The sequence below is a fragment of the Carlito syrichta genome, unplaced genomic scaffold (genome assembly GCF_000164805.1).
Source record: "Carlito syrichta isolate Samal-C Ts95f unplaced genomic scaffold, Tarsius_syrichta-2.0.1 Scaffold227717, whole genome shotgun sequence".
In the NCBI taxonomy this organism is placed as follows: Eukaryota; Metazoa; Chordata; class Mammalia; order Primates; family Tarsiidae; genus Carlito; species Carlito syrichta.
Window position 1 is genome coordinate 36,053 of NW_007171813.1, and position 22,555 is coordinate 58,607.

Below are 22,555 nucleotides of genomic sequence, written 5' to 3' on the forward strand. Positions count from 1 at the left end.
ATGGAGAGAGGGAGGAAGGAGACACACACACTGGGATAACACAGGAGGCAGGGCGCACATGCTTCCTAACAGACGTGGATGGTATGATGAGGTATTCTTGCAGCAGCAGCACTGAAAGAAGAGGGAAGGGGACGAATGGGAAGAGAACTGACTCTGATCAAGCCTACAGAAAACAAAAGCTATGAAGACATGTTCAGCTCCACCTTGGGAAGGTAATCAGCAAAATCCAAACTGTAGAAAACTCAAAAGTAAAAAAACAAACAAACAGTTTTTTTCAGTGAATTATAAGGGGGGAAAGAGATGGCAGATAAGACCGATGTTTAAACTATGAAAGTTATCAAAATCAAAAAGGAGTCACCTGTGTTCAAAACAAAACAAAAAGAACCCTGACAGAGTCAGGGAAGGGAGGGCTCTCATGCTTGTATCTGATAACAAAACTATTACAAAAGACTACAGAAACCACAACCTGCACAAAGGTCACTGTAACCTTACACACACAAAAATACTTCTCTGAGGACTTCTGCCCAGCAACTATTTGTCCAACCCTGGGTTGGCACTACCCTTGTTACTGATACTATGGTCAAGATATTCATTTCAAAATAATTATGTAATATTCCTTATTTTCCATTTAACATTCTTTGTCTTCCTTTACCTCCCTGAATATGCACAGTTTACTGTGGCACATGTATTCCCATTGCAACACCCTATCATTTTCTTTTAGAGAAACGCTCTGTTATCTGACAAAAGTTAATGAAACTAATGGCCAACTGCAATGTGTGGATATTATTTGAAAACTATTTTTAAAAAATTTAAAAAATCATTTGACTCTTAAACAACAAATGGAACAATGAAGAAATAAAAAAAGGAAATTTAAAAATTCCTCAAGACAACCAAAAATGAAAACACAACATGCCAAAAGCTTTAGGATACAGCAAAGGCAGTTCTAAGAGGAAAGTTTACAACAAAAAATGCCTACATCAAAAATGAAGAAAGACTTCAAATACATAATCTAACGATGAACCTCAAGGAACTAGAAAACGGAGAACATAACCAAAACTTATTAGAAGGAAAAAAAATAATGAAGATCAGAGAAGAAATAAAAGAAATTGAGACCAAAAAACTCCCCCAAAAAACAAACAAACAAAAAACCCATCACCTGTGGACAAGCTTCAAGGAAAAAAAAATACAAAATATGAATAAAGCAAAACAAAAAGTTGGTTTTTAAAAAAAATTAACAAAATTCTAGCTAGACTAAGAAAAAAAGACATAGAGATAAATAAAATTGGAGATGAAAACGGAGACGTTACAACTGATACCACAGAAATACAAGGGGATCACTAGAGATTTTTATAAACAACTATATGCCAACAAATTGGAAAACTGATAAGAGATGGATAAAATCCTGGACATACACAATCTAAGACTAAACTAAGAAGAAATAGAAAACCCTAACAAATCTACACCAAGTACAAAGATTGAAAGAGTAATAAAAAGTCTCCTATTAAAAAAAAAAGTCCAGGACCTGACTGAATCAATGCTGAATCCTATCAAAACCTTAAAGAAGAACTGATATCAATTATACCCAAACTATTCCAAAAAACTAAAAAGAAGGGAATATGTCCAAATTAATTCTATGAGGCCAGCACTATCCTGATACAAAAACCAGAAAATAACACAAGAAAAGTACACTACAGGTCAATATGCCTGATGAACACAGGTTCAAAAATCCTTAACAGATACTACCAAACTGAATTCAACAATACATTAAAAAGAACATTCACAACGTCTAGTGGGATTCACCCTAGGAATGCAAGGGTGATTTGACATACACAAATCAATAAACATGATACATCAAATTAATGAAACCAAGAATAGAGAGCATGCGATGCTGAAAAAGTATTCCATAAAATTCAACATCCTTCATGATAAAAACTCTCAACAAACTGGGTATAAAAGGAACATACCTCAAAACAATAAAGACGAACTATGACAAGCTCCCAGCTAATATCATACTAAATAGGTAAAAACTGAAATCTTTTCCTCTAAGATCTAGAGCAAGACAAAGATGCCCACCTTCACTACTCTTGTTCAACATAGTACTGGAAGTCCTAGCCAGAGCAGTTAGGCAAGAGAAAGAAAAACTACATCCAAATTGGAAAGGAGGAAATAAAATTGTCCTTGTTCACAGATGACATGATCCTCTATTTAGAAAAATACAGACTCCACCAAAAAAATGTGAAAACTGAAATTTAGTAGAAGTTACAGGACACAAAAATCAACATACAAAAATCAGTAGCCTTTCTATACACCAACAGTGAACAACCTGAAAAATAAATCAAGAAAGCAATCTCATTTACAATAGCTACAAAATAAATTAAAATCCATAGGAAGAAAGTGAAAGGTTTCTACAATGAAAACTATAAAATACTGAAGAAAGAAATGGAAGAGGACACAAAAACATGGAAAACATTCCCATATTAATGGGTTGGAAGAGTTAATATTGTTAAGATGTTCTTACTACCTAAAGTGATCTCCAGGTTCAATACAATCCCTATCAAAGTATCAATGACATCCTTCATAGATGTAGAAAATCCTAAATTTGTATGGAACCACAAAAGACCTCAAATAGCCAAAGCAATCCTGAGCAAAAGAACAAAGCTGGAGGTATCATAATATCTGACTTCAAAATATACTACAAAACAACATAAAATTGGCATAAAAACAGACATATAGACAAATGAAACAGAAACAGAACCCAGAAAGAAATCCACTCATTTACAGTCAATTCATTTTCAATAAAAGTATCAAAATAAATACTGGGGAAAGAACAGTCTCTTCAATAAATGGTGCTGAGAAAACTCGATATCCATACACAGAAGAAGGAAACTAGACTTTGGTCTCTCATCATATACAAAAATCAAATCAAAATGGATTAAAACTTAAATCTAAAACCTGAAACTATGTACTTACTAGGCAAAGATTTTATAAGGTAAGACCTTAAATGCACAGGGAACAAAAGCAAAAATAAACACATAGGGTTATATGAAGCTTAAAAGCTTCTGCACAGCAAAAGAAACAATCAACAAAATGAAAAGACAATCCACAGAATGGGAGAAAATATTTAACTATTTGAAAATTATCCATCTGATAAGAAATTGATAACCAGAATCTATAAGGAGCGCCAACAACTGAATAGCAAAAAAACCCCAAATAATCCAATTAAAAACAATCTGAACACACATTTCTCAAAAGAAGACATACAAATGGCCAACAAATAAACTTAAAAATATTCAGCATCACTAATCATCAGAGAAATGCAAAGCCACAATGAGATATCATCATGTCAGTTAAAATGACTTGTATCAAAAGGCAGAAAATTGGCCAGGCTCGGTGGCTCAGCCTGTACTCCCAGCACTCTGGGAGGCCAAGGCGTGTGGATTGCCTGAGCCCGCGCGTTTGAGACCAGACCGGGCAACTTGGCGAGACCTCGTCTCTACAATAAATCAAAAACTAGCCGGACATGGTAGCGCACACCTGTAGTTCTGGCTACTTGGAAGGCTGTGGCAGAAGGATCGCTGGAGTCCAGCAGGTCAACGCTGGGGTGGCCGTTAGTGTGCCACTGCACTCTATCCTGGGCGATGGAATGAGACTACAACTCAAAAAAAAAAAAAAAAAGACAAAATAATAAATGCTGTGAGAATGTGGAAAAAAAGGAACATGAGTACACTACTGGTGGGAATGTAAATTAGTACTGCCACTATGAAAAACTGTATGGAGGTACCTAAAATATGAAAAAAATAGATCGACCATATATGATCCAGCAATCTTACTGCTGAGTATATATCAAAAAGAAGGGAAATCATTATACTGAAGAAATGGCTGCATGCCCATGTTTACTGCAGCACTATTCACAACAGTTAAAATATGGACTCTACCTAATTGCCTATCAATAAATGAATAAAGAAAATGTAATACACGCATACACACACACACACACACACACACACACACACACACATACACACACGAATATTATTTAGCCATAAAAAGAAATGAAATTCTGTCATCTGCAGCAACATGGATGAAAACAGAGGACATTATGTTAAGTTATAATAAGCCAGGCTAGAAAGACAAATACTGTGTTCTCATTTATGTGTGGGAGCTATAAAAAGTGGATTTCAAGAAGGTAGAGAATAGAATGATGGTTACCATAGGCTGAGAAGGCTAAGCGTGAAGTGAAGGAAGGGATGAAAAGAGGTTGGTTAATGGGTACAGTCAGATAGAAGGGAATAAGATTTAGTAGCATTTGATAGCACAGCAAGATGACTACAGTTAACAATAATTTATCGTATATTTCAAAATAGCTAGAAAAGAAGATTTAGAATGCTCTCAAAGATATGACAAATGTAGCCGGGCTCGGTGGCTCAGCCTGTAATCCCGCACCTTTGGGAGGCTGAGGTGAGTAGATCGCCTGAGCTCGTGGGTTCGAGACCCACCTGGGCAGCGAGACCTCATCTCTACAATAAATAAAAAAATCAGCCGGGCGTGGTAGTGCATGCCTGTAATTCCGGCTACTTGGAAGGCTGAGGCGGAAGGATCACTTGGAGCCCAGCAGGTCGAGGCTGCGGTGGCCGGTAGCGGCCACTGCACTCCAGTCTGGGCGACTGAATGAGACTCCAACTCAAAAAAAAAAAGATATGACAAATGTTTGAGGTGATGAATATTCCAATTACTCTGATTTTACCTTTATACATTGTATGAATGTATCAAAATATCACAGGTACCCCATAAATATGTACAGTTATGCAGCAACAAAATTAACACAAATTAAAAATAATTTTTAAAAATCACTTGACAATATTAGGGCATTACTGTTAATTTTTTGTGTGTGTATTGTTAATTTTTTGCCACTTTTAAAGACACAAATACTGAAAAAATTCATTACATGAAGATTATTACAATGTTTGATTTCTATTATTTTAAAAAAAATTTAACAGTTAATTTGGTTAGACTCAAAATAGTTATTTTTTTCCAGTAAAAAGTGACACTAACACAAAAGTGACAGGCAAAGTGAATGTTAATAACTTGCAGATCTTAAGACCACAAGCTCAATGTCTGGACTAGTAACCCCAAACTAGTTTGGGCTTGGTAGTTGATAGTGGAAAAAGTGATAAAGGTGCAGGACAGACTGGTCACCAAATCATATGCTAGTTTGGAATTTTTAAGAATAGAAATAGTAACTTCTATCATGTGGCTATTTCTAAGAACTCCCTTATTATGTGCCCTAATTCAATATAATAGAATTAAGTATATATAAGAATACAAATGGAATTAATAGTTGTTCTACTTTATATTTATAACAAAAGTAACATAAAAATTCTAAGTATTCTTACCTGCTGAGAAAAGAGAGTATAACTGTCCTCCATAAGCAAGAAGGATACTAGATATAACATAGGCAGGAAGAGCTCCACCATGAAACCGAACTACCTAGAAAACAGGCAAATCAATGGGCAACTTCTGAAAATTCATGTTAATGGAATAAATGTGCTTTCTTTTTTTATATTTTATTTTAAAGATGTGGGGTACAATTCAGGATTAGGTATACAAGTAGACATCATACAGGTAAAGTTTGGGCCTCCCTTTGGTTCCCACTTTTCCTGTTTTGAGATCAGGTACACTTATTGATGTTTTGTCCTCACCCCAACAGTATCCTGCTACTGCCAATCCCTTTCTTAAAGTATTATGGTAATTGTTCAGGGTCCACTTATGAGTGATAACATGTGATACTCTGTTCTTTGTTTCTGGGATAGATCACTGGGTATTATAGACTCTAAATCCATCCAAATTACTGTGAAGTCCATATGTTTGTCCTTCTTTATGGCTGCATAATATTTCATTGTGTACATGTACCACATTTTAAAAATTCAGTCCAGTTTCGATGGGCAGCATAGCTGGTTCCATGTTTTTGCTAATAAATGCACTTTCACATAAAATACAAAATTGTTCTTTACTTTATACCTTCCCTACATAGTCACATAGGTATTTCCAGTAATGAGTACAAAAAACTCTAAGTAAAATAAATGTGAAGAATATATAGTGTATTAAAAAAACACATCTGAATTTTTTTTATCAAAGGCATCATAGAGAGACCATACAATTGAGTAATGTATGCTACAAAACATCTTTCAAAGCATACATATTGAATATTTACTATGCTCCAGGCACAATCCTAAACACCTTTTATGCATTTTCTCATGTGGTCCTCCCCAAATCCTTTCAGTTAGTTCTTATCCTTATATAGTAGGCAAAGAAATTCACGCATAACTAACTTGCACAATTTAAAACATAACAGGCAAGTTACTTACCTCTCCTCTATGCCCTCATCAGTAAAATGAGGACAATAATAGTATTTGTTTTGTAGGTGGTTATGAGGACTAAACATGCTCATGTGACTGGGCACAGTGGCTCATGCCTGTAATTTCAGCATTTTGAGAGGCGGAGCTGAGAGGACTGCCTGAGTCCAGTGGTTTGAGACCAGCCTGGGCAACTTGGTGAGACCATATATCTACAATAAACCAAAAAAATTATCCAGGCATGGTGACATGTGCTTGTGGTTACAGCTACCTGGAAGGCTGATACAGAAGGATCACTTGAGGTTGAGGCTGTGGTGGCCATGAACATGCCACTGCACTCCAGCCTGGGGAACAGAGTAAGACTCTGACTCAAAAAATAAAAAATAAAAAGCTCATTTGGTAAAGCATTGGATATGAAATAATATATAATAAGTTATCAGAAAATGTTAGCTGCTAATAGTAACCTACTGTGTCCTTCACTGCGCATGGAAATCATGTGGAGCAGGGTTTTAAAATAAGAGCTTAAGTTCATGCTATAGTGTCTTAAGCCATTCTATTAGCTGATCCAAACTCTGTATCAAACATATATAATGAAACAGTGTTAAGTTCTTTCAATGTTTCATTTTAAAAGGAAATTACAGCATGCTCTCTATTCCACAGAATGTTTTGAACACAAGCAAACTCTTTGTTAATCTGAAGAAAGCTAAGAAAGCACAAGCTTACATGAAATGTGTAAAATTTCAGGAAGTACAGGTCTCCCCGAAGTTCCTCCATGGATTCCCAGGTTAAAAGAGCTGAGAAAACTCAACGCAGAGCCCATACTCATGCTTTGTAGTTTATAGCTTTGAGTGGAGGGAGGGAAAAGTTGAGTAAAAAGGGAAAGGCTATTTGCCTACCTACTATCCAATGACACTGAGCCTGAGAATGACAGGTTGGGAAACACATGTACTGTTGTTACCAGGAGAGCATGACAGCAAAGGCCAGCAGCGTGGACTCTGGAGGCAGATTCCAGACCTAGACTATAGCTTTGCCTGTACCCGCTGGGTCCTTGGTACACTGCTCTCAATGCCTTCACCAGTAAAATGAGATAAGGAATACTCACTGCACAGGGGTGTGGGGTTCAAATGTGTAAAGCATTTGGAATAGGGACTGATGCATGGTAACTGGAAAATGTTAGCTGGCATCACTACCTTTGATGTCCTTCAGTCTTTAGAGTCTTATAAGAAGTGCTACAGATACAGCTAGGTATACAAGATTCCACTAAATCACCGATCATAAGCTTGCCTTCATGGGTCAAACTGTAGATATGTTTCACCTGACTTACTACAGTATTAGGGATTTATTAATTTAAAGTATTTCTTTAAATTTTGAATTAGATGCTAATACTGAAAAATTAAGGGATTCCACCTAAAAATTGAGATTTCCAGACTCTCTTAAAAGCTAAAAAAACACTGGACATCATTCCTATACAGAAATTATTTACTAGAGTTTATGAGATTATCTTGAGAAAATAACTTCCACTTTACTTTCTGCATTCTTTTTAATAAGAGTAGACTACAGAATATGTGAGTGTATTTTCCTCTTTCAGAAAAAAATATTAATTTTATAAAAACTATCTACTTAAAGGCTGAAGATTCTCCCTAGTGGTTTCTCTTTATTCCTTTTCTTCAGTATTCTGTGACTGAATCAGCAACATTCAAAATATGCATTAAACAAATAAGATATATATACAACTTTAATTTATTATCATATAGCCTACAAGCTAAATTTTTAAACACACATGAAGGAAGAACATTTTACATCTTTTCAATAATTTGAGAACTTAATTCCATTAACATAAATTCTTCAATGGATATTTTAAAAGTGCCCACGGAGGTGGGGGAAATACACCTCATCAACAAGTGTACCTGCACAATGAGCATTTGTATACCTAACCCTGAATTGTACCCCACATACTTAAAATTTTAAAAAAGCACCCACTGCTGATACTGTAACACTTGTACATCCTCACTCTTTAGAAAGATTTTCACATCTAAACAAGACTGTTATGTTAGTCTGTCTTCTTTTGGTGTACAATTATTCTTAATTACAGAGTATCAAGCTAACCTGACTTTTCTTGTCACTAAAGGACAAGAGCTACAGGAATGATATGGATAAGAGAGTTGTTTATATCCTCACCCCAAATCACTGTATACAGTAATATGCATTTTGGCCATACTAAAAACATAATAGCATACATTTCCCCCTATAAGAGATTTAATAATTGGGTACCTTAACATTTTAGAATGTTGATGCTATTTTCCAACTTATACTATGATGCTATTTTCCAACTTATCCAAGATGCTATTTTCTAACTTATACTAACATTTAATCTTCTCTTCCTAATTTAACACAAAATTTTATATACAAACTTGGAATTTTATAATATTCGCAAATTCAATAATAATCAAAATCTAGTTCTTACTGGGTTGTTGTGAGGGTTAAATGAGAGAATGCATATAAACATGATTCTAATTTAATTTTGACTTGTGAGTTTCACTGTAATTACACTATTAAATGACTAAATTTTTAAAAAAATTCTACTATGCCTGGATTGCAAAATACAACAGACCAAGAAATAAAGTAAAAGTAATAAAAGGTTTAATACAAATTTTACTGAATTTTAAAACTATATAATTTTCCTGACACATCAATATTATCTTACTGATGTATAGGTAGCACAATTCTGCATATTATAATGATGCTGAATAATAACATAATATTTGTAGTTCTACTGCTTGATAAATTATTTGTTAACATATTTGCAAATGAATTTCAACAAGTTCATCTTTAGTAGAATTTACTTTACTTTTTTTAGAATTTACTTTCACCTTTTACAAACTGAACACGCACAATATAAAAGTCCTTTGAAAATGTTCATCTATATGATAGAGCCTAGAGATCATATTGGACTATGAATTATAGTGTAGTATGAGCAACATGAAGCCTTAATATGGCATTCATTTAGGCAAAAATATTAATTTGTTTGAGGATTAGGTATTGGTTTTTTCTGGGACATACCAATTATGAAAGTATCACCTTAAAGCAGGGGTTGGCCAACCGTGACCTGTGGGTCAAGAATTGTTTTTAGATTTTATTTCATTTTTAAATTTTTATTTATTTTCTGAGCGGGAGTCTCACTCCATCACCCAGGCTTGAGTGCAGTGGCACACTCAGGGCCACTGCAGCTGACTTGCTGGGCTCAGGCAATTCTTCAGTCTCAGGTTTTCAAGTAGCTGAAACTACAGGCATGCACCACCACAGCTGGCTAATTTTTTTGATTTATTGTAGAGATGCAGTCTTGACAAGTCACCCAGACTGGTCTTGAATGCCTAGGCTCAGGCAGTCCTCTCGCTTTGGCCTCCCAAACCACTGGGATTACAGGCTTGGGCCACTGTACCTGGCCCCTGATTTTATCAAAGTAGAAGAACGAAAAAGAAAACAGGAGAAAGAAGAAAGAAACAGCTGCAGCAGAGACAGCAGCAAGAGAGAATGAATACATGTGGTCTGCTAAATTACAGATCATCTGGCCCTTTCCAGAAGATGTCTGCAGCTCCTTCCTTACAGTAGCTATTCATAAGGCAATAAACAATCAACCAATTAGGAGTGTCTCTTACCTGTCCAAGTATTTGTGAAAAGGAAGTCTTGACTGTCACCTAGTTTAAAACAATTATTTTAAAAAGGTTATTTCCCCAATCACCTCTAGTTCGTGTTTTATTTAATTGAGTACTTCTGCATATCTCTAAGCATAATATTTAATTACTTATAATGATGAACTAAAGGCACTCAAAATCTTAAAGACTCTTCTGAACCACCACTTAAATTGTATTAAGTGTAGTTTCACCAATTAGTATGCTTTCCCATATTCTAATTCTTTGACAACTGAACAAATGCTATTGTGTGTGTGATAACCCTTTAATAACTAAAATATTTAATCAATCAGAATATCTTATTATCAGATTATACCAGCTAAAGGAATTTAAGCCAAAATAGTATTTTAAAAAGAAACTCATCCTTAATTATCTCCACTATAAATGCACCTTTTTTTGATACTAGAAAGTCTATAGAAAAAAGACATATTTCTTAAGGAAGTTTTAAAATGACCATATTTTATCAAAATATGAACTTCTTGAAAATAAACAGTATTTGTAAAAACATGGACATTTTGAGTACATGTAATATTTGGAGCCAAATTATTAACACAACTCTTACTTTTGCTTTAATGTTAGAAACATGAACTTGAAAGTTAAAAACCATTATAGCCCTGCAAAACCTTTGTTGTTAGAAGCAAAATGCAAGTTATAAAAGCATTAAAAAAATTCCATGAAACTTAAATTAATTCATAATATAGGTTCAAACTGGGAAACTTAGTTGTAGGAATAGATTCTATTCACTTGACAATACCAATCCCTAGTTTATCCTAGCAAAGTTAGCTCTAACTAAGAATCCAAGTATTTAAGCTTGATTTAACAGTTGAGCAGAAATATGGTATTTCACATCAGCCAGAAACTTGGTTTAAAACACTTGAGCAGAAATAAGATATTTCACATAAGCCAGAGGCCTAAGGTGCCACCACCACTGAAAGTGTACTTTAATTCCACTTAGTGGAATCTAGGGACTCATGAATCCGTAAGTACATAAAATGTTACTCTCAAATCTACTCCCCTTCTCTTAGCATAAAGAGATATACTTTGATTATAAAACAAACACAATAGGTTCTAAATCACAATTAATGACCAACAGAGTTTAAAATAACTAGTGAAAAGGAAAGAAGATTCTGAGGCTAACACCCAGTAGACTGCAAATCAATAAACATCATGTAAATTACTACAGTCAAGCTATGCCAGCTGCTTTCAAGGTGATCTTTGATTTATATAAGATTCTGGGCTTTGGGCTTCCAAATTTAAAATATTAATCTATGGACTCAATTTTTGTTTTACTTTCTACTACTTATTAAGATGTATACATTTTCAAATAGTCCAATTACAGAAATACTGTGGTGGTGCTAGTAGGCAATTTGCAGAATATTTAAAACATTTTAAGTATCTATTTCTTATATTTATAGGCTTCCACATCACCATATATCTGTGGCTAATATAAAAAATACTCTAGCTTATTCTATAATTAAATGTTAAAGATTAAGCAAGCACACAAACTTACCTCATACTGACAATTTGATGATGTGTACATTTTTAGCAATGCCACATAGCTGTCATTTTCTGGTTGACCAATATGGAGTTTCAGAGAAATTTCTGTAGAAGATGGAACCCTAAAGAGATAACTTAAGTATCAATTCTCAAATACAAAATGTTGGTGAAGAGCCATGGTCCGGTCAATCCTCAGCAAAATGCAATGGCATAATGTAGAGAAAGCTGGTTGCCAGACACATTATAAATGGGCATTTTTCAGTCACATCACAATTGTGTTAATGCTCCCTAAGACACAGGAGTTGGGAGAGAGGATGGAAGGGGGTTCATGTTCTAAGAAAGTAAGGTTTAAGTTCTGTATAATTTAGTAAGGACACTATATGTTAATAGTAAATTATGGATACAATGTTACATAAAGAATACAGACATTTTCACAAGACACTTAAATAATTTATATAATTAAAATAAGCTAAGTAGAATATCTATTATTAGAAAACAACCAAGTCTACAGTAAATTTTCTCATGTACTCACTGTGCAATGGTGAGAGAGTCTTCATAAGACCAGGGAACATGGAGTTTATAGATACTAGTTATTTCGTCTGTTAAACATAAAGGAAACGTGTTACTCACCACGTTACCCTAAATGTTACACAAGCTACTACCAGACCTAACTAATCACATGAATGCCCATCTCATAAAAAATAATCAGTATGGGTTATAGCACATGATAAAAGATTATGGAAAATTTATAATGATTTAATTAGATTTATAATAGATATTAGAACATATGGGCAGTGCTAAGAAACTGGAAAAATATTAAACTGCTAAATCTGAGTTATCTCTTTCATAAGACATAAAGATATTTAGTATTTTTAAAATGTGGATATTTAAACTGAAACAGATGAAGATGCTTTACTGTTAAGAGTCTGTTAAATCTCTTGAAGATATAAACATCTTTTCTATTATATATTTAACTTTACTTCACATAAAAATATAAGGAAGTATTAAAGAAAATTTAAGTAAAGAACTATTGATTCTTCAAGTGAAAATACTATATCCTACATATTTTTCAGAAAATAGATTTACCTTTGACTGCTGAGCACTTGCTTACCACGTTGATTTTAAAAGCTTGATATATCTAATGAAGTTTGACCACAAAAAAACAGAAAACAAGTTTGCTTGTTTGTTTAACTAAATATTAAAGTAAAATTCTTCGTTATAGCTATATACTATATAGTTATAACTACCTGTCCAAAGTTCAAAAGTTCTATATTGTAGTACAGCCCGCTTGTGTTTATCACCACTTTCTTTGAAGTCAATCCTGTTGAATTACAAGTACTGTGTTACTTACAATATGAACAATTTTTTTAAAATGTACTGATTACTAAACATTAAAACAATGCCAATAGATTTTTGATATTAAAAAAGAGTTTACTCCTCTGACATAGAGGAGTGAACACCTAAAAATCTAATCCTCCTGCAATAAACTCTAGAAAAAAGCACAACATTTATGACTTCCAATCACATTTATGTGTTTTTAAAAAGTCAAGAACATATTTTCAATTCAGAAAGGTATGGCTTCTTGGTAGATCTTTTGTTTTATAAGCTTGCTATCTTCAATGACACAGGTGATTCAGAATTGTCATTTCTGTATTTTTCTGAGGTTTTTGTACCAACAAAAAGAGGGTAGGGTTGGAGCTATAAAAACCTTAAAGGAAGTGTTCTCAAGTAACACAGATTCTTTTCACAAATGAAATATGTAAAATATATGTAAAGGATGGGGAATATCAAAAGAACACAGGAGCCTAAAAGGACTCCCAATATCCAAACTGGGAGCAACTGAAGCAAAAAATATATATAATGATACAAGTGAATGAAATAAATATTCCTGAGTCCACACTGACATAATTAAAAATGGAGTAAATAAGTAGGGGAGAAGGGACAACTTTTCCAATAATTGTAGATACCACAGTAATACTCGCTAAATACTAGATGACCCAATAGATGCAAAAATTAGTAGGTCATTCTGAAGAAAAACAGGATATTTACATACTCTCAAAGTATCTCATTCAAGATATTTATTAATCACAAAAGGAAAAGCTGTAACATTATAGGAGTGAAACCTAGCAGGCACCAATTAAACCAAGAGATCAAGGTGTATGACATAGCTAGTATCAGATATCAACATCATGTATACTCAGATATGATACACAGAGAAATGTAGACCGCTTCTGTGGCATTTTTGGCAAAAATGCATAGCCTAACTCTAATCATAAGAAAGCAAACTGAGGGAATTCAACAGAATAACCAACCAGTACTCTTCAAAGGTCTCAAAGTTCTGAAAGACAAGGAAAGTCTGAGGAAACATACAGATTAGAGGAGACTAAAGAGGTGACAACTAGAACAATGTGGATGACATCAGGGAAAATGGGTGAAAACCAAAGAAAACTGTAGTTTAGTCAACAGTATTGCACTAAGGTTAATTTCTTAGTTTAAAAAATTGTTTTGTGTTTATGTAGAAGGATAGCATTAAGGAAAGGTGCGTGAAGGGTATGGAGAAGCTCTATACTGTTACAACTTTTCTGTAAGTCTAAATTATTTAGAACTGAAGTTTAAAAGAATACTTGGAAAAATCTTGAAAGTCTTATTAGGCAGCTGACAATTTTATACTCCATAATAAAAACATTTTAGGATAAATTTCACATCTCTCTCACACACACACACACCTGCAAATGTATGTGATTATGGAGAAAATTCTTTTAAAGTTCATAAGATGACTGAACCAGTATTAAGTGAGAATCAAACCACTGAGTCACACCTTAAAATTATTCTAAGAACTATACTTGAAATATTCACTATTTAATGTTACAAGGCTCTGCTTTACTACAACTAGCTGGGAAAATAAATTAATACTCTGTTAAAAATAAAAGCAACTCTTAGAATTTCTAAAAACAAAGTACTTACCAAAGAAAAAGAGGTGAGTTTTTTTTTTTAAAAAGATGAAAAAACAAAATACTTACCAAAGGAAAAAAGATGAGTTACAGGAAGCTGTAAAGATCTTTTCTCTTTTTTAAAGAATTCACAATCTACAACAAACTGAAAATAAAACATCAATTTATTAGGAAAAATAGAATTACATTTATAGTAAAATATCTTTACTCGATGTTTGAGTGAATAAATGTCCATAAAACTCAACTTTGGAGAAATTATCATCTATCACACTATATATTTCTGTCTACACATAGGTGGCAAGAATTCTTCAAGGAGAGATGCTAGGCTGAGAAAACTTGATAAACGGGCTTAATTTAACAGATAAATTATTACAAGGTCATTTCTATAACAACAGATCAATAGCAAAGTTTATTTTTACAGTTAGTTTTAGGTGTTTGTAGAAGAGGAACATTAAAGAATAGATCAAAGCATTAAGAGCCAAGGCTAATTCAGAATTACTTAGGGATTTTGATAATATATCTTTGAATACTTTCATAGTCAAAAGGAAAATGTGATTTTGTTATGTTTTTTTTTTAAATCCTACATTTATTAAGTATCTATAGTTTAATTCAACTACAAAAGGTTTTTGGAGACATACTGCCATTCATTAATAGATGCTAATATTATTTGCGTAAGATTATTTCAGGTTAAATAATTATTATAGTAAGTGCAAAAAAGGTTTACATGTATGAAGCAAGAAAAATAAATACATTTCAAAAAAATCTGTAATGTAACATCTGCATCATTACAATTTTTTGTAGTAACATTTCTTTTTAAAATAACATTTCTATAGCTGTGTAAGAAACTTTGCTCTCAGTTATCTACAAGAAGAAATGTTTCTGGTAAAGGAATAATTTCACTGAAATAATCTCCACAATGCAATCAAGTTATTTTGGTCTATAGGAGTTGAAGAAAGAATTAATCTGCTGTCTAACTGTACCTAGTGGTTTACTGACTATAGAAGGTGGAAAGCCAGGGGGCTCTATCCCAGGGTCTTCCAGCAACTACACCTTGAAGGTATCTTAAGTAGTGTCACTTTGCCTCTTGGGTAAACTTTTCATTGCTTTTGAAAGTGATAAACAGATGAGGGAAACTGCCATTAGACCATAGTATACATAGAGGAGTAGAAGGAAACATTTGCTAAAGCATTTTGCATTTATTTCTCCTCCTTTACTTACAAGGCAAAGAACACAGTCAGATATTTTCATTATAGCAAACAGCTGTTAAAAGATTAGAGCAATCAGGATAATTGAACAGGATTATTTATTTTATTTTTACAAAGTACTTTTGAGTGAGCTTATATTTGAGGCAAGAAAGAAGTTTTTAAAAGCAATTTAAATCTTTCTGTACACACATTTAAAATAATGGAATCTTTATTTCTGTTTTAAAATTTTGGTTGTGTCTTTAGTTTTGCATAACAGAATAAATCTTTACCCAGGAAAGAGAGAATTCAAAGGTCTGTGTCTGATACATTTAAAGTAAACAAATTTCTATGAGTTTAATTATTTTGTTTTCTATCATAAGAAATGCAGATAATTCCATATTACATTCCCAGAAATATAAGATATCAGTTGACTCAAAATTTTTTACACTATTTGAATACCGTGGCCTTCTGATGACAGGCTCTACATAGATGTGCAAAAATTACAAAAGACCTAAGTTACCATTCTATGAGACAGGACTCTGCAACAGTAGAGTCAGCAGTGTTACTTTCCAAAGAACAAGAAGACATATTACATATTTATTAGGCTGCTAAGACTGTCTATTTGCAAAAAGGCTGATTAATTTCTTGGAAAAACTAAAGAGGGCCTTTTCAAGCTTGGGGAAAATGTTAGATTCATTCAAAACCAACTTACCTGACAGAAAAACCCTTAAAGAGAGTTTTTAGTATTGAAGATGCTGAATTACCTCTCACTTGAGCTAAGCAAAACAAAACAATGAATCCATTATAAGGTACTTGTGAGACTCAGTCTTTGAGATGAATCCCAACTACATCCCCCTTTTCCTTCCCTGTTTCTTTTAAATTTTCTTGGTTATTTTGGCTGCAAATCTCATCAACCTTCTCATGTTTCTCAAAAAGAAACATTTTTGTGAGCACTTATGTGGGAGTGACTAAGGCTGAAGATGCTAAGTAGGAAAAAAGCTGTCTGTTTGTTACTCTCAGAGTTCACAATATGGTGGTAGCTATCGAGAAATACACAAATAAATTATAATTCAATGTAACAAACTCCTCAAAAAAGTTGTAAGTAAGGTATCTTGAGAGTAAGTAGAAGGTTACCAGAGGAGTCTGGGAAAGGAAAAAGGGACACGTAGGGTAGATCTTGAAGGATGCTGGTGAAGGAGGGAAAAGGGGAGTATCAAAGGCCTTCTGCCTCCATCTTCCTTCTTCCCTACTAACTCTCTCAAAAATGATCCTTCTTTTCTTTCTACTCCCATTTCTCAAGTACAGGCTGAGTATACCGTATCCAAAATGCTTGGAACAAGAAATGCTAGAATTTTTTCAGATTTGGGGATATTTGCATTTGTCTAATGAGCTATCTTAGGGATAGAACCCAAATCTGGACACAAAATTCATTTATATCTCATATACATCTTACACACATATCCTGAAGGTAATTTTATATATCATCTGTAATTCTGTACATGAAACAAAGTTTTGATTATAGCTCACCACATGCAATCAGGGGTGGACTTATCCTATTGTGGCATCAGGTCAGCACTCAAAGTTCAGATTTTAAATTCTCAGATTAGGGATGCTCAACCCGTACAAGCCCTTCTAAGCTTTTAGGAGGTACCTTGTCTATTTCTGATCCATCCTATATCATACATAGATTAATCTTCCCCCCCAAATGATTTATGATCCTATTACTACCATGATGAAAAATTCTTATGGCTTCCTACTGACTTTTGAATTCTGTGAGGTCCTAAATCCTCCTATCAAGACCTCTACAATATGGTCCAGACTTTTCTTCCACTACTATTCTACCCATGATGGCCATTCTTTCAAAATGATTTACTTATTTACTGCTTGTCAAATATACCCCATGCTTTGCATTCATTGTTGCTTTGTCTAAACAGAGCTATCTAGTCTAATGTTCAGCAACGACATTACTATTGAGCATCTGGAATGTGACAAATACAAATATAAAACTAAATTTTAAATTTTATTTAATTTTAACTAATTTAAATAGAAATAACTACATGTGCTAATGATTCCCATATCGTCAGTATAGGTCTAGAAATGTTATTCTACCTATAAAAATTCTAACTATCCCTTAAGTCTATTTTATTTTCTTTTTAGAGATGTCTCATTCTGTCACCCAGGCAGAGTGCAGTGGCATGATCATAGCTCACTATAGCCTCAAACTCCTGGTCTCAAGCAATCCCCTGCTTCAACCTCCCAAGTAGCTGGGTCAACAGATGCATGCTACCAAGCCCATTTTAAGGTCATTTAAAATTATAACATCATTATAAAGTCATTATTGGATGGGCACGGTGGCTCAGGCCTATAATTCCAGCACTTTGGGAGGCCAAGGCGAGAAGATTGCCTGAGGCCGCGACTTCCAGACTAGCCCAGGCAACTTAGCAAGACCTTGTCTCTACAATAAATCAAAAATTAGCCAAGTGTGGTAGCGTGCGCCTATAGTTCTGGCTACTTGGAAGGCTGAGGTAGAAGAATTGCCGGAGCCCAGCAGGTTGACGCCGGGGTGGCCAGGAGTGTGCCACTGCACTCCAGCCTGGGCGAAGGAGTGAAACTCCAGCTAAAAAAAATTAGTCGGGCATGGTGGCATGTGCTTGTAGTTCCAGCTACAAGGAAGGCTGAGGCAGAAGGATCACCTGAGCCCAGGAGGTCGAGGCTGAGGTGGCCAGATGCTATTACACTCCAGCCTGGGTGACAGAGTGAGTCTCCAACTCAAAAAAACAAAAAAAAATAAAGTCATTGTTGATTCCATTCATCAGAGTTATCTACCTGTTTTACACTTTTCATGTGCTATATTCTTATTTGTATTATATATATTTAGGTACTCTTTTTGTTCACTCTTCTCTCTGCTCCCAAATATATTTCTCTTCCCCCTACCCAACTATATGTAGCTTCTTAAGAGCAAGGGTCATATCTTCCTTTTTTGCGTGCCTCCTATAATTCCTGGTATACAACCATATACACAGAAGGGTATCTGATAATTAAAAGTTTTTGAAAGACTCGTAAATCAGAACCAGTTCTCACTTGGAACAAAGGGACTTAGGTTTATTCTGCTTAGTTCAAGTTGGAGTAGATGATTCTAATGATTTAACAGTGGATCATCACACTGGCCATTGTTTTATATAAGCCTTATGCAGAAAAAAAACTCACCCAAAAATAACTTTAAAATTTGGCATGAGTATCCCCAAAACATTCTGATACGATCTTAACCCACTTGTTACCTTACTTCCATGAACAGATGGTACGTAAACAACAAGATGAGACAAAGATGGATAGTCTTGAAGTCTTAACATCAGAGACTAAAAAAAGATAAAGATAAAAAACTACTTTTATTTCTCAATGTCTATAGAGATTAATGCACATTAAAAGAAAGATAAATTACAAACACTTATTTTTACTTAATTAGTTATGTTTAAGGGCATATTTCAAATTTATGTCCAATACTTCAGAAGATGCCCATGTTTACATTTCCAGGTCAATAATCCTGCTGAAACTCAAGTTCCTAATAATTATTATGTTGAACACAGACTGCCAAAAAATATTCCTTGAAATGTCCCTTCATGTAAAACAAATATTCAACACTAAATTTAGTTATTTTATATAATTTTCTCCAGATGGTATCTTTCTTTTCATCATCTATTTGTTACAAACAGTATGATAGTCGTAACAGTATTATTTCTACATTTATTATAGCAGTATATAACAAAGAGCATTCAACAGCTGATGACTGAATGGATGTTACATATAAAAGAGATATGAGAGGGATCCCCTCAAAAAAGGAATTATTTTTCAGAGTGGCCCCCCTGTAATACAGGTTTCCCCCACTAGGTGAGTGTTCTAGGAACCCACCAGTATCAGTGTATCAGGTAATGTTGTGAGAGGCTGTGTTAGGCATCAGTGAATTTTTTTTGCAGATTCTTTCAACACATTTGCCCATTTCATGATGGATGATTTTCAAGCACACTTGCCCACACGGCACTTAATGTTCAGCAGTTTTTTACCAAAAAAGGCATGACTCCTTTTTTTTTTTTTTACCAAAAAAGGCATGTGCTCCACCCTCCCTATTCACCAGATCTCACCTTGAGCAACTTTTTTTGTGTGTTTCCCTGGATGAAAAAAGTCCTCAAAGGGAACTGTTTTGCCAATGTGGAAGAGGTAAAACAAAAAATGGCAGAAGCACTAAAAGGCATCCAAATTGATGAGTTCAAAAACTGTTTTTGAGCAGTGGAAAAAGCATCTTAATGGGTATATTGCATAAGATGGAAAGTACTTTGAATGTGACTGAAATTTAAACATGTAAGAATAAATACACATTTATTAAATAAATAAATTCCAGTTTTTTGGGGTCCCTCCTCCTATAGTTTTATCTCAAATGATTCTGATCTAGCTCAAGTCATAAAGAGTTGCTGGCTAATGGTCTATAATCATCCCCTGGAATTTATTTAGTAAGTGACAAAGACACAGCATGATTAAATATGCACCTCACCAAATTAACTTCTCAAAGTTAAGATCAGACCTTGTAGTCCATATTTTGAGGAAAGACTGACCAGTAAGTATATCCTAATACTTTTTTTTGTTTTGCTCCTGGTTAGGATACAGCTAGTAAGAGACCCTAAAAATGTTCATGAGTCAATTTACCATACTATAATATTTGTTTAATAAATAGAAAGTCACATGTGTGAATATGTACAAAGTAAGATTGACCAAGGTGACAAAAAAAAATGCAATCATTCCAAAATCATGTAAGTAATTTGGGATTATTCCTTTTGTCACCATCCCTCTTGATTAGTATAAGTTTCTCTTTTTTCTTTTTGAGTTGGAGTCTTACTCTGTCACCCAGACTGGAGTGCAGTGGCCGCTCCCGGCCACCGCAGCGTCGACCCACTGGGCTCCGGTGATCCTTCCGCCTCAGCCTTCCGAGTAGCCAGAATCACAGGCACGCGCTACCATGCCCGGCTGATTTTTTTTTATTTATTGTAGAGATGAGGTCTCACCAAGTGCCCAGGTGGGTCTCGAACCCGTGGGCTCAGGCAATCCACTCACCTCAGCCTCCCAAAGCACGGGATTACAGGCTGAGCCACCGAGCCCAGCTTCTCATTGTTAACATAGTATTAGAGTTAACCGTATAGGCAAACAAATATAAATATTCATGAGAAAAGATAACTAACTTAATTGGAGTTAACTGGGAGATGTCTGGGACCACCAGATGATTCCACTTTCAAGTCAATGAGTCTAGAATTCATTATGAAAATATATTTTATTTTTAAAGTATAGGTTTACTTGAAGACTGAAAACTACCAATCCTGACATAAGATTATCAGTTATAACCACAAAGTAGAAATTAGGACAGATATTTTCATCAAATTTTAGAATTATTTTGCTTTTCAATAATAGACTGAGGCTATGCAAATTAGCCTTTTATAAAAAGAACTACCAGAGTTGCTTAAGCAAATCACTAACAAGTATTTTTATTCTTTATTTTTTTATTTTTTTATTAGTTGGAGTCTCACTCTGTTGCCCAGGCTAGAGTGCAGTGGTATGCTCACGGCCACCACAGACTCAACCTGCTGGGCTCAGGTGATCCTTCTGCCTCAGTCTTCCAAATAACTGGAACTATAGGCACATGCTACCACGCCTGGCTTATTTTTTGATTTATTGTAGAGAGTTGCCCAGGCTGGTCTTGAACCCCTGAACTCAGGCAATCCTCTCACCTTGGTCTCCCAAAGTGCTGGGATTACAGGCTTGAGCCACACTGCCCAGCCATTAACAAGAATTAAATAAACCCCTGTTGTGATATGTAATCCTGGAGAATACAAGACAGAGTTACCCTAGCACCTCATCACAAAGTGATGCTGAAGTCCATCTGGAAAATCACCTTCCTCCTCTGAGATGTCCCCTTCCCTACTACAGGTCCTTCCTCCCAAATGAATTGAGTGCATTGCTCAGTGTGTATTTCCAGACAGACCTTTCAAACACACCTTGCAATTTAATTTTAAAAATCCATCCAGCTTTTTTGGTATGATGCTACAGCACACAGAAATTTAGAGGATTTTTATAGTAATACAGAGTTTTTAATCTGTGAACATTAAAAAAATAATAACACTAGTTGCATGTTATTCCCTATCAAATGTATTTATTTCTAGAGAAACTATTTCTAAATATAGGTTAGCAAATCTGAAGTTTATTTTATATCCAGGTAAACAAAAAAATGTCTATAGGCTCAAATATTTTTTTTTTTTAACCTGGATATTAAAATTCAAAAGCCATAATTTACCTTAATTGTTGGCAGCAGTTCAGCTTTCCATGATAAATCAACTCCTTGCTGGCTTTGAAATAAATATGAAAATATAATTAAAAGACAAATATATCAAAGTATTATAAATTATAAATAAGCTTTATCATAAAAAGAAACCATCTACACATCTGGTAGGGTTGTAATGCATTGAAGTCTATTAAGTCTGTCCACACAGTTCCCTTAGAAACAAAAAAATTGTTTTTCCTAACAACCAACTAATTTCAGTGTTTGCAGAAATTACTAGTATACTCATTTTCTTTACTTTTCATTTTAAAAGTAATACCATGATTTGATATAGCAGTAAAATGAATATAAGAATGAAGCTACTCTAAAAGTATGATTTCCGAGTACCATTTATGTTGAGAAAAATGAACAATGGAGGGCCATGAGTTCAAAAGACTTACCACATGGAAGTGGTGTTTATGCAGCCAAAAATCCAACTATTTGTATCCTGTTGAAAACACAACAAAACACATTAAAAAATATAAAAAATAATCATATAAAACAAGCACTTTCCTGTTATGATGGG

General features: G+C 34.4%; 1 protein-coding gene across 1 annotated transcript in view; it reads right to left on the bottom strand.

Annotated features, from left to right (window-relative positions):
* Positions 1-22,555, bottom strand: part of PGAP1 (post-GPI attachment to proteins 1) — a 40,761-nt gene that overhangs the window by 12,409 nt on the left and 5,797 nt on the right. The window contains exons 4-13 of the mRNA XM_021709433.1: positions 22,431-22,477; positions 22,006-22,057; positions 18,953-19,030; positions 14,560-14,635; positions 12,787-12,860; positions 12,626-12,677; positions 12,072-12,138; positions 11,553-11,661; positions 10,010-10,048; positions 5,394-5,487 (exon numbers count right to left, since the gene is read on the bottom strand). Coding sequence (XP_021565108.1) covers positions 5,394-5,487; positions 10,010-10,048; positions 11,553-11,661; positions 12,072-12,138; positions 12,626-12,677; positions 12,787-12,860; positions 14,560-14,635; positions 18,953-19,030; positions 22,006-22,057; positions 22,431-22,477 — 688 coding nt within the window. The remainder of the gene's footprint in view (positions 1-5,393; positions 5,488-10,009; positions 10,049-11,552; positions 11,662-12,071; positions 12,139-12,625; positions 12,678-12,786; positions 12,861-14,559; positions 14,636-18,952; positions 19,031-22,005; positions 22,058-22,430; positions 22,478-22,555) is intronic.